Source organism: Phocoena sinus, chromosome 1 (assembly GCF_008692025.1).
Source record: "Phocoena sinus isolate mPhoSin1 chromosome 1, mPhoSin1.pri, whole genome shotgun sequence".
In the NCBI taxonomy this organism is placed as follows: domain Eukaryota; kingdom Metazoa; phylum Chordata; class Mammalia; order Artiodactyla; family Phocoenidae; genus Phocoena; species Phocoena sinus.
Window position 1 is genome coordinate 69,328,470 of NC_045763.1, and position 13,283 is coordinate 69,341,752.

A 13,283-nucleotide genomic window follows, 5' to 3' on the forward strand; every position below is an offset into this window, starting at 1 on the left:
GCTTCCCGCCGCGGCTCGCGCCCGTCTCGGGGGCTTGCGCCCTCAGCCGCGGCTCGCGCCAGTCTCTGGGTTCGCGCTTTTAGCCGCGGCTCGCGCCCGTCTCTGGAGTTCCTTTAAGCAGCGCTCTTAAACCCCTCTCCTCGCGCACCAGGAAACACAGAGGGAAGAAAAAGTCTCTTGCCTCTTCGGCGGTGCAGGCTTTTCCCCGAACTCCCTCCCGGCCAGTCGTGGCGCACCAACCCCTTCAGGCTATGTTTCAAGCCGCCAACCCCAGTCTTCTCCCTGAGCTCCGTCCAAAACCAAAACCCGAGCCTCAGCTCGCAGCCCCCGCCCGCCCCCGGTGGGTGAGCAGCAAGCCTCTCGGGTTGGTGAGTGCTGGTCGGCACCTGATCGTCTGTGCAGGAATCTCCCCGCTTTGCCCTCCGCACCCGTCGCTATGCACTACTCCGCGGTCCCGAAACTCCCCCCTCTGCCTCCCGCAGTCTCCGCCCGCGGAGGGGCTTCCTAGTGTGTGGAAACTTTTCCTCCTTCACAGCTTCCCTCCCACTGGTGCAGGTGCCGTCCTTATTCTTTTTGTCTCTGTTTTTTCTTTTGCCCTACCCAGTTACGTGGGGTGTTTCTTGCCTTTTGGGAGGTCTGAGGTCTTCTGCCAGCCTTCAGTAGGAGTTCTGTAGGAGTTGTTCCACGTGTGGATGTATTTCTGGTGTATCCGTGGGGAGGAAGGCGATCTCCGCGTCTTACTCTTCCGCCATCTTCAAGGTCCCCCCTCAGTCTCAGTTTTGACCAGAGACTATGACCCTTCCCTAAGGACAGGAAAGATTTCTGGGGAAATGTTTGATTTCTAACCTTAAAAAAGTTAAATATTTAAAACTCAGTGTAATTAACCAGGTCTCTTTAAGTAAATAAGCACTTTTGGGCAGACTAAAACTTAATGGTCTGAAATATCTGAGGCATTTGTTGAAACACATGTCCACATAAGCTTTCTTTTATGTCTGTTGTTTTTTCACTTTGAATCCTTGACTTGGATCTGGGGTTGTCAGGCCTGCTTTCTGCTTAAATCTCTGAACTTCTGTTCTTGAAATTGCCTATTTCTTCTTGTCTTTCTCACCTAAGCTGTGGGAGTCTTTTCCCTATTGTCCTGTGTAAGGTGGAGAGAAGGATTTGAGAAAGTGAAAGACCATAATTCCTATCCTCAAGACACTTACAATATAACCTGAAGGACTTACTATACATATACTGACATTATCTCATTATATTTTTTGTATTACACTGATACTATGTCTATCAATGCTCATGAAGTTGTGCCAAACATGATGGGAATGTATTTAGAATGAGAGATTACGAAGCTATAGAGAGCTTAGGGAAGGCTTCCTGGAGAAGATGGGGTAGGAAGGATAGAAGGATAGGTCATTCCCAGTGAGGGAAGGACAGGAAAATGACATGTTTTGGGCATTTATGAAATATTTGATAAAAGAATAAAGAAGTTGAAATAAGATAAATGAATAAGTAAAAAAGTTGAGTCTGGAAGACCAGTTAGGAGCCTGTAATATAATGTTCTGGTTTTTAAGTGATAAGACACTGAAGAGGGAACAGGATGTGGGTTTGAGGGACATCATAAAAGTGAATCAAAGAGCATATGCATTGGTGCTGCCTCAGGTTTGACATATGAGGCTCTGGAACTGGATGTTTATACCATGAAGTAAATCACTGACAGTCATAAATCTGTGACTCTAACTCTGCATATATTTAGATGTATGAATATATTGATGTATATTTATACATTCATACATCTAAGTGTGAATAATTTGGAAACAAGCAGGGAAAAGTGAAGGTTATCTTACTCTACATATTCACTAAGAGTACAATTAATAAGAAGCTTATTTCCTATAATGTGCTAGGAGTTAGGATCCATTCATAGGCTGCATGCCAAGGAGAAACTAGCTGACATACTCCTGGAAGCACAGCTAAGTAGTTTATCCAGATCACAGGAAATGACTGTTCCGTTGAGCTTTGTACTTACTGGACCATTTGTAGAATGTTAATTTTATTTCTGACCAGTGCAATTTTAAAAGGAAGAATGAAACTAGGGTATAAGAGGTAGATAGCCAGGGTTTGCAAACTGTGTTGTATGGGAAGCAGTTGAAGAAATGAAGAAATATAAGACCAGCGTTATCTTTAAGTATGTGAAAGGCTGACATTAAACAAGTGCACTTATTCCATGATGCTCCGGAAAGGAAAATTAAGATACATAGAATAAATTTTAGCTTGTGATAATAGAGAATGTTCAACAACTCACACAGTTAAAATGGCAGAGATTCTTTCATGAGTAGTTGCTGAGTTCTTTCCCATTAGTTACTTAAGGACACCTGCAAGGGATTTGTGCTTTGTGGAGAAGACTGGACTAGATAAAGGAAACTTTCCTGTGTTCACTAAGATTTGTGATTCTGTCTTCTCAGGTGAAGTGATGTAGACAGGTACATGTGTACATAATAAATGAAGCACATTTTGTTTTCCCTTCTCTCAGGATTAAATTATATTTTTGCTTTCTTTGAAACATGAACGTAGGTCTTAGTGGTCAGCGATCACAAAATCACATAATCATTTTACTGTAGCTCATGACTAGGTTTGGGCAGAGAAACTTTAGCATAGTTCCTCAGACCCCTCTGACTCAGAGACATCAATCCTAAACCTTGTTTTATGGCCTCTGCCTTATTCTTGGCCTCTCATAGGGGCAAGTTGGATATATCTGTGTTAATCTGAAGGGAAAAAGAGAAGGGCTTCTTCAGGCATTTTTACAACTGGAGCAGGGCTTCAATCCTGTCCCGCTTTCTTATTCCATCCCCACCACTGCCTCAGGGTGGACGGAGAGGTCGGCTGGAGCAGAAGATTCCTTGGCTGCCTTCTCTAGGCCTGGTTGTGGTGAGAGCTCTGTTCCCTCAGGCAAGTGTCTCTCTCAGTGTCTCCCACTCCCTAGGAAGCTTTGTTTACTCTCCTGAGTGAAGTTTGGTAAGAATATTGAACAAGTAAATTGCAGGGCCCTTAGGCAGTCTGGTGTAGTAATTAGAAGGACAAGCCCTGGACATGCTTTCATTCAGGCCCTGACATTAACATGGACTGGTCCTTTATCTTATAGAACCATAGTTCCCTTATCTGTAAAGTGTAGATAACAATAGTACATATGTCATAAGGTCATTGTGAGGTTTATTTGACCTAATACATAAAAAGAGCTTTCCTAGCACAGGGCAGTACTCAGTTCTAATTTTAGTTGTTATTATTTGTGGCTGTATCTCTTACTCATAGGTGGCATAGCATGTTGCTCTGGTTTTACAGGAGACTTTCTGCCTTTCCCATGATTTAGAATCCCATAACAGCCAGGATGACCAGTCTTATGGTCTGATGCTGGCCTGTGTTTTGTGTTTTGTTTTTTTTTTTTTTGCGGTACGTGGGCCTCTCACTGCTGTGGCCTCTCCTGTTGCGGAGCACAGGCTCCGGACACGCAGGCTCAGTGGCCATGGCTCATGGGCCCAGCTGCTCCACGGCATGTGGAATCTTGCCCGGAACCGGGCCATGAACCCGCGTCCGCTGCATCAGCAGGCGGACTCTCAACCACTGTGCCACCAGGGAAGCCCTGGCCTGTGTTTTGATGGTGGTCCAGTTCTATGATAGAGTCTGCAGTTGTAGTAAAGATGTTCTCTTAACTGTATAGTTTGTTCTCATTCATTTATGAGTAAGTTTCTCTCATTGTAGCTCAATGCAATCTCTATTTGGATTGTAGAACATATCTTTTGATTGTATTCATTTCACATTTCCTATATTTTTTTCCTTAAAGAAATCACATGTGATATATATGTATGTGTGTGTATGTGTGTGTGTGTGTGTGTGTGTGTGTGTGTGTATATATATATAAACATTTTATTTATTTAAAATTTTTGTTATATTTTGTATTCTGGGATAAATGTATTTTATTCCTTTGAAAAGTGTCAGAAAAAAAATATACAACTTGTTTTTTTTTTGTAAGGCCTAGCAGCAGGGGACTATGTGGACGTTTATTCCTAAGAGTTCTGGCATAAATTTTCCCTCTAAACAGACTCAAAAAAGTGCAGGCCTGGGAGAAGATACCGGAATAGAAAATGAAAATACACGGATTTCTACAAATGAACCTTCTCTAGAAAGATTAATATTTTGTTCTTTCAAGTATTATACTTTTTTTCTTCTCTATGCACTGTTCAGTTGAAAATTTTTCCCGCTCTTCATTTTGCACCTGATTTCCTCAGCCGGCATGAAGCAGCAAAGATGCATACAAAATATTATGGTTTAGGACAGTCCCATTCTAGGGGGAGCTATCTTGATATAGCATGCCCTGTTCTCTCACTTCTTTGTAACTGTCAATGTCTTTAGGCAGAGACAAAAATGTGCCGTCAATCGGACCATCGGTTAATCCTCTATCAACAAATCAAACAGAAAAAAAATTATTGTACAAGTGTTTGTATTTTGCAGCCACTGATGTATACTTTAGGGGTAGACAACATTTCACAGCTGTTCTAGAGTTGTGGTATAAGAAATACCACGTGTTTTTGTCCGTTTCTCCCCGCACTATAATATTTCTGTCTTACTTATCTCTGAATCATTCACCATGTGCAAATACTGTCTTAATTTTAATGAGTATTCAATAAATAGGAAATGAGTGAAATATTACCTTCTATATTCAACAATGTAGAAATTTATAAAATTCATGTATGGGAAAAGTTCATAGTTGAAAGATATATCCTGTTAGAGCCTCTACATTTCAATTTGTTACTTAAAAAAAAAATCTATTATTTGGGAGTTACACTAGAATAAGTTTTTTCTCAAGGTTTCTTGTAGTCACTGATGCAGAGATAAAATATTCTATTTTAAGAATAAATGCTAGAGTTAAATCACCACAAATATATTCAACTCTAAAAGTTACATGTTGTATTGAGATGGATTCAGTGATTTATATAATGTATCTTTTCCAAAATTGCATTAAGGCAATTTAAGTGAAAATGAAATGAAATGAAATGAAATTTCTAATTTGCAATACTCATAGGTACTGTGACCATTTAAAAATCATTCATCTATATCTGGTTCTTTACTCACTAGTTATTCCAAGTTAACACATAGATTGAACTTCTCAAACTTGGAGGTGTAATGAAATGGCTCCTTGGTAAAGCTTCCAGATGGACCATTGTCATCATCTGGTAAGACTGGATTGTAATTGCATAATCACAGTTAGCCCCCATCTCTGTGGTTATTCAAGTGCCAACCCTAAAGATCAGTCTCTGGATGACCATGCTATAAGGGACAATAATTTGCAAATCAGTGAACTGTACTTCTGTGTATGCTTTCAGTCCCCAAAGAAAGTGTCCCTGAACTAAGTCTTTTATGATGACAGAAAGGAGGAAAGGAATGGTCTGCTTCTTGGAATAAGAAAGCTATGTGTGAGGGGCTTCCCTGGTGGCGCAGTGGTTGAGAGTCCACCTGCCGATGCAGGGGACACGGGTTCGTGCCCCGGTCTGGGAAGATCCCACATGCCACGGAGCGGCTGGGCCCATGAGCCATGGCCGCTGAGCCTGCGCGTCCGGAGCCTGTGCTCCGCAACAGGAGAGGCCACAACAGTGAGAGGCCTGCGTACAGAAAAAAAAAAAAAAAAGAACGCTATGTGTGAAAATACCTGCTTTAGTGACTAGATGAGAACCATGTATAGTTGTCATAGACATTGTTCATGTGAAAATAGATGTTAATAAATGCTAGAAAATGGCTTGGTATCTAAGAAGTTGGATATTCTATCAGAAATGGTTTTTTTGATTATGTATTCATTTACATTTCCTTAAAAAATGGTGCCAAGGAGAAATACAAACTCTAGCAGAAACAAATTCAAAATTAGTGAAGTCTGAGTAAATGAAGTTTTGATGTACTAGAAAAATTGCAAAAACTCATTAATTACTGCATCTGTGATCATGTACCAGCAAATAGCTCTGCCTATGGTACCTTTTCTATGTCTTTATTATATTACTTACAAATTATAACTGTTTGCTTTCTTGTCAGTCTCTCATCATAGGGACTTCATTCATCTAATTCATTCAACAAATGTTGACCTGCCCTACTCTATGCCAGGTGCTGGGGATACAGCAGAGAGCCAGATAAAAATACATGCCTAAAAGATGATATTTTAGTGGCAGAGACAGAAGTAAAAACTAGATAAAGAAGCAAAACATATCATATGTTGGGATTTCTCTAAATATTGTTCTTTGCATCACTAGCATCTACCACAAGGCCTGGACATAGTAGACACTCAAACTACTCACTGCTGGCTTGATTTACTTTCGTGATTACTCAAAGGAACAGAATTATAATTCTTGAATTTACCATTGCTTTTAATTGTGAGCAGCCACTGGAGTGCTGATACCAGTCAACAAATATACAGACTTAGGGTAGGGGATGATGGAGTAACTTCCAGAATAAAACTTTAGTGACCATGGGCTCTATTATCTGTGATTAAAGTAGCCTGGTAGATTCATTCATTTGGTGACCTTAACAGTTGATATAATTGTACTATGGGGCCCAAATAAATGGAGATTTTATTTTAACACCTGTTTTGCTCTTTGCAGCTAGCAATGAACATAAACACTCTGGCCCATACACGTCTTTGATTTCATTATTTCTCTATTGTATTAATGTTGAGTGTCTTGAGAAGTATCAGGTTAATTCATTTATTTTTTCATAGAGTATCCAAACGTTTGGCCTTTCCACTTCTCAGTTAGAATTCTAATCATAAACAAAGATGACCAACTGTAACCTGCCAAGGTCCAATGGAAGATATTTTAGAAAATAACACATAATAGTTACGTGCCAGGTAGCTCTTGGAAACTAGATGAAAGGCTGCGTGTGTGATGAGAATCTGCGCACAGCTCTCTGGAATCCAAGTTCCGGTGGGCTGGCTGGAGAAGAATGCTTTCAGGGCTTGTGAGGTGACTGTTGATGGAGCCTAGGGAAAATGGTAGACATTCCTGTTCCTACCCCAACTCCCAACCCTCTACCAGGCTTATCAGGGCTGAAATTCCCCAGCAATTCTGCAGCACCTCTCTCACATACACAGACATTCATAAATGATTAACAATAGCTCTGATTCTTTAGTACCATAGTACAGGCTTACCTTGGAGATTTTGTGAGTTCGGTCCCAGACCACTGCAATAAGCTGAATATCGCAATAAAACGAGTCATGAAATTATGGTTTCCCAAGGCATACAAAATTATATTTACACTATACGGTAGGCTATTAACTGTTCAATAGCATTATGTCTAAAAAAACAATGTACATACCTTAATTAAAAATACTTTATTGCGAAAAAAAATACTGACCATCATCTGACAACACAAGGTTACCACAAACCTTTAATTTGTAAGAAAAAAATGCAGTATCTGTAAAGCGCAATAAAGCAAAGAGCAATAATACAAGGTATGCCCGTATATTTCAACAAATTACATGGGAAAAAAAGATACAGATTACAAAAGCAATGCACAATCTATCCAACAAATTAGTAAATTAGAGACAAACCAAAGGAGAAAATCAAAATCCTCTGTAGTTCTACTATCTGGAGTTAACAAAGGAAAATATTGAAATACACCCCAGGTTTTTTTTTCTATGCGTGCACAAAATTATGTATTTTTTTTTTTCAAAATTGGGATCATACAGTGAATACAGTTTGGTAACTTGCGGGACTTCCCTGGCAGTCCAGTGGTTAAGACTCTGCTTCCACTGCAGGGGGCATGTGTTCGATCTCTGGTTGGGGAACTAAGATGCCGCACATGCCATAGGGCGAAGTTTGGTAACTTGCTTTAAAAAAAATTAAGACTGAAACACAAACATCAATGCTTTCATTTTTTCCCATTACATGAAATTACCATAATTTATCCTTTGTTGCATACTTGGTTGTCCTGAATTTTCAATAATATACTATTGTCAACAATATACTATGATCTTTCTTTTACATGAAGACTCCACCCACATCTTTACTGGTGGGTAAGTGGTTGGTGCTTCTCCCAAGCTAGGCCCTAAAGCAACCTCTCTTCCAGGTTGGGGCTGGGGGTCAAGGGAGGGAGAGAGAGGGAGTGCCTGGCCACTGCCCTGGTGTTCTAGAGAGAAGCCTGGGTACTGGCTGCCCTCAGCAGAGGACTCAGTGGCTTTTCACGGCTGGTGACCACAATGCTGCTTGCAGGAAGGGAGGAGAGTCAAGTCAGAGTAGTGTGTGTCATGTAATTCAGGCGTTTTTTTTTTTTTTTAATTTTTATTTTATATTGGAGTATAGTTGATTAACAATGTTGTGTTAGTTTCAGGTTGTTTCTAAACTAGGCCCAGCTGTTCCATGCAATTGCACCAAGCATCTTTGTTCCTGACTACACAGAGCCATGTCTTGGCTGGGCTCTGAGATCTCCAGGAACACACCTAGTCATAAATAGGAAATGCATTCACTTAATATTCATGAGGCAAGAGGAAGATTGATTCCTTCATTCTTGAACCAAAAAAACCCTCCCAAAACTCAGCAAATAGACTTTAAGTTCTATAAGGGCAGGAAATGTCTGCTTTGTTTGCCACTGTGTCCTCAGTGCCTAGCACATTTCCTGGCACATAGCAGATAATCAACACATATTTGATGGGTAAAGAAAAAATAAGAAGTGAAAATATTGGGTTGGCCAAAAAGTTTGTTCAGGTTTTCTTGTAAGATGTTATGGAGAACCTGAACGAACATTTGGCCAACCCAATATCTCAATCCGATAGCCAATTGGGGCTTGGCTCTGCTTTCTTCTGAGAGAAACAGGGCTCATATAGGCTTACTTCTTCAATCCTGCTGGCTAACTTGGGGAGTAGGGATATAGGGACTAATTTTCTCTGTGTTTGATACATTTTTGATACTTTGATACATTTTTCCCCTACAAAAGGACCCATAAAGGAAAGAACCATTTCCCAAAGGATCTGTGTGGACTGCAAGATCTTGTTCCTTTTAGTGGCAACAAACCACCTTGGAATCCTTTACTAATGGATGGTGTTGTGTTAAAACTTTTAGAAGCATTCTAAGCCTCAAAATATTAGACCTCTGTGATGGATGAGCAGATGTTTCTCTGATGACTAGTTGCTGTGCTTCTAGAAATAGCCTCAATGAATAAAAAATAATACAATTTTATTCATTTCAGCACTTACTAAGGACATCTTAGGTCTCAGCTTTGTACCAGATATTAGAAATAAAAATAAAAAGAAGAGATGATCATAGATATACAGGATAATACAGGCAGTGTTGCAAGTGATACAACTGGGTATAGACAGGGTGCTGGGGCAGCACAACTTGCTAATTCATCTCAGTAAAGTCGGGGAAAGTTTCATGGAGGTGAGCCCATTTTGACATGGGGTTTGAAGGATGGGTAGGAGTTTGTCAGGCAGAGAAAGGGGGAGTAGAAGTTCAAAATGAAGAGACTTACACAAGCCAAAGTTCAGAAGGGAATGGTGCATTTGGGACAGATGAGGCCTTTACAGCAGTTGGAGCAGAGGGTGTTGGCAGAAGAGATGAGGTTTAGAGGAGGATTTCAGATGCATCATCAAGAAGGCAGTTAAGGAGTTTCTACTTTGTTGTGTAGATAATGAAGGTTTTGGTAAGGGACATTTTTCCTTCAACCATTAGTATCACCAGGCCAAAATAAGATATTTCTTCTTGATAATGATCCATCAAGAAGACCAAGAAGACTTGATTTTCCTTTCATTTGGATTTTAGGCTTTTACATCTTCTCTTAATCCTGGTGGCATAATAATCTAAGTCTCCCTTACGTTTTCAGTTTTACCTTTTGTTCATTTATTTGTTATTTGTTTTTATATCCTAGGTGTTTTCAAAGATATCTTGTTTGCTCTGCAGTTGTTCATTTAGAAGTTAAAGCTGGGCTTAGTGATTAGACCAGTTCTAACCTATAGCTGGGATCATTTATGGAACTTATTCTACAAAATGATCTCTTTAACATCACGAGTGGTCAGGAAATGGACACATGAGACCAAAATCTACATTGTTATTGTTAAGTCTCAATGGTAATGAAGAGGGGAACCCACTTCCTCAAAGCCCTTAGGAAATCTCATTGCATTTTGGAATATTTTAGCCAAGTTAAGGCTAGGGTAAGAGATGAAGGAAAGGGAATATGAAAGAGAAGACATTAGTATCATTGTAGTTACCAAGCAGAAAATTTTAAAAGTAACATTCCAGAACAATATAACATACCATGTGCAAATTAGTATCAGATGCTCTAAATAATTTTTTTTAAACTCTATAGTTTATCCAAACTTTAGCTTATCTATACTTAATTTGCATAAGTAAATTTTAGTTTTTTCATTGAAATTTACAAATGTGTGTTGGCTTTGAATTTTCTCTTCCCAGAAGTAAGAAAAGGTCTGTTGCTAGGATCAGTGTTTGTCCTCTCTTGGGTCATTCTATTTGTGCACATTTGACTTGCCAGATAAGTTATTATTTTTGTAGTTCTGATGTCAGTTTGAATTCAAAGGATTCAGATGTCTACATCAATGTTTCTGTGACTGTTCATTTCTTTTTCTCAGTATTTTGCAAAATAACATCACTTTGTGGAAAGTGAAATGAATAGCATAAAGCAGTTTGTTCAGTTAAAAAACTATAGGACTGAGCTTTGTGACCACCTAGAGGGGTGGGATAGGGAAGGTGGGAGGGAGACGCAAGAGGGAGGGGATATGGGAATATACGTATACGTATAGCTGATTCACTGTTATACAGCAGCAACTAAAACAACAATGTAAAGCAATTATACTCCAATAAAGATGTTAAAAAACAAAACAAAACTATAGGACTGAGAAAATGCCTCTCAGCTGATTTCCGTATTTTGTTTTGCAGGTGACAATGGCCAGCATTGGAATGAATAGGCAAGATTTTATGGGTGCCTGTGAAAGAACCCTTTTTACTCTTCGAATGGCAACATGGAATCAAATCTTAGATCCCTGGGTGTATATTCTTCTACGGAAAGCTGTCCTTAAGAGTCTCTACACATTTACCAGACGCTGTTGTGGAGTACATATCATCAGCTTACATGTTTGGGAGCTTAGCTCCATTAAAAATTCCTTAAAGGTTGCTGCTATTTCTGAGTCACCAGTTACAGAGAAAGTGACTCAGCAAACAAGCACCTAGTTCAGTAGGATGGTAAATCAGTGTAGGTCTAGGACCAAATTAAGGAAAGTTTTGGCAATATTTCAGTTAATGTATGAATATAGAAAGCCTAACTGGAAAAATCAACCCTCAGCCAGATAGTTTGGGGGGCACTTTTGTCAGATTTGGCTTTTGAAATTTGTTAAATTAACTGTATAGTTGTGCATTTTCACATGTTTTTGTCAACTGGAGGTAAACATGATGAACTAATGCCACAGGAGTCAAATTGAAAACAATTTTGGGCTTATCTGTGTTATTGATGCTTTTGGAACAAGTAACTCTCTTGAAGGCTGTAGCATTTACTTGGCCTACTACCTGTGCAGTGAAATGGCGATTTGGGGGTGTCACTGCTCTATAACAGTTCCTTATAGACTAGGCACAGTGAAGCGGAGCGCCCTCTTTTGATCTGGTCTGTTTTACCCCAGATTATGTAGCCTCAATTAGTGTGTTGTCATGTCACAGTGGATTCGTTGTGGCTTTTTATAATGACTTCCACGTACGTGACGTGTGGCTGTCAGTTTGCCTGATCTTGGGAGCCTGTTTAGAATGAGCCTATCCTTGTTATATTTGACAGATATGACTGCTTGCATTTATTATTATGGAGGTCAAATGTTGTTTGAAGATATTCTTGTTAAGTCATAGTTTTCAAGTAATCACCATTTCCTCTGAAAATTCTAGTGTATAGTCAATACTTTTTAGAGAAACAAAGGCTCTGTGAGCACGTATATAGGTGACATGCATTATAGCAGTTCCTAAGAAGCTCTGCCATGGATAATGCAAACCAGTAGAACTTAAACCCCAAGTGATGGGTGCAAAGAACATTGGCAAATGCTCTTTACCTTTAGAGTCATTGACACAGTGTCATTTCTATGTCAGGGAACAAAAGAAACACAACCTCTAGAGAATAATATTCAAAGACCATCTGCAGCTAGTGTGGTTCTTTCCACTTACACACACACACAATACACACACACACACACTCTCACAAACACACAAAGAACATCAGAAATTTCAGTTGAAGAGGGCTCCTTAAATCTGTAATGTGGCATCTTCTAAAGCCTGTGCTACCAGTGCCAAGGAGAGGGTTGGCAATTAACAGGCATTTTGAGACCCTTATAATGGCTAACCAAGAGATCAAGGGTTGAAATCTTTCCCCAAATTTCTCAGTGATATTTAAACTTTATTTTTGCTTGTTTGTATAACTTAACCCAAAGAATTTTAGTAATCATTCAAAATGTCGTGGGTCTATCACAGCATAGGGTAGCTAGTTCTGCTTTATAATAGGGAAATGCATTTCTGTAGAAAGAGTCCCTTCATTAACTGGGGTCTGTTTTAAAATTAATCTTCCCCATGAGACTGATTTTAGATTCTCTAGGAAATCTGTGCAGTTCAATTAGACTTAAATTATTCTTTTCACAAATTTTTGCTTTTGAATGGTAATTTACATTGGAAGTTATTGTTAACTTTGGTCAAGGTTGGTAAATTCTAATTAATACATTAAAAGAAACTGGGGCTTCCCTGGTGGTGCAGTAGTTAAGAATCCTCCTGCCAATGCAGGGGACATGGGTTCAAGCCCTGGTCCGGGAAGATCCCACATGCTGCGGAGCAACTAAGCCCGTGCGCCACAACTACTGAGCCCGCGTGCCACAGCTGCTGAGGCCCGCACGCTTAGAGCCCGTGCTCCACAACAACAGAAGCCACCGCAATCAGAAGCCCGTGCACCGCAATGAAGAGTAGCCCCCGCTCGCCACAGCTAAAGAAGGCCCGTGCACAGCAACGAAGATCCAATGCAGCCAAAAATAAATATTTTTTAAAAAGAAAAAAATTAAGCAAATAGCCTCAGTGAAGATTTAAAGACAGCTATCTTTTTTTCCAATGAATTTAAAGTAGGGCAACATACATATACACACTGGCATATGATATTCTTAGTTTATGACCAGTAAATGATGAATCATACAAATGCAGGTCATTCTCATATATAGAGTACTGAGTAGGTGCTTGATACTTGCCAAAACTGGAAAGAATTTCTTGGTGCAAATGAGCATGGATGTGCAAAGTTTT

The 13,283-nt window shown here is 39.7% G+C and overlaps 1 protein-coding gene across 1 annotated transcript in view; it reads left to right on the plus strand.

The window, feature by feature from the left end:
- PTGFR (prostaglandin F receptor) overlaps positions 1-12,745 on the plus strand; it is a 63,533-nt gene extending 50,788 nt beyond the window's left edge. The window contains exon 3 of the mRNA XM_032614625.1: positions 10,914-12,745. Coding sequence (XP_032470516.1) covers positions 10,914-11,204 — 291 coding nt within the window. The 3' untranslated portion in view covers positions 11,205-12,745. The remainder of the gene's footprint in view (positions 1-10,913) is intronic.
- The last annotated feature ends 538 nt before the right edge of the window (positions 12,746-13,283 follow it).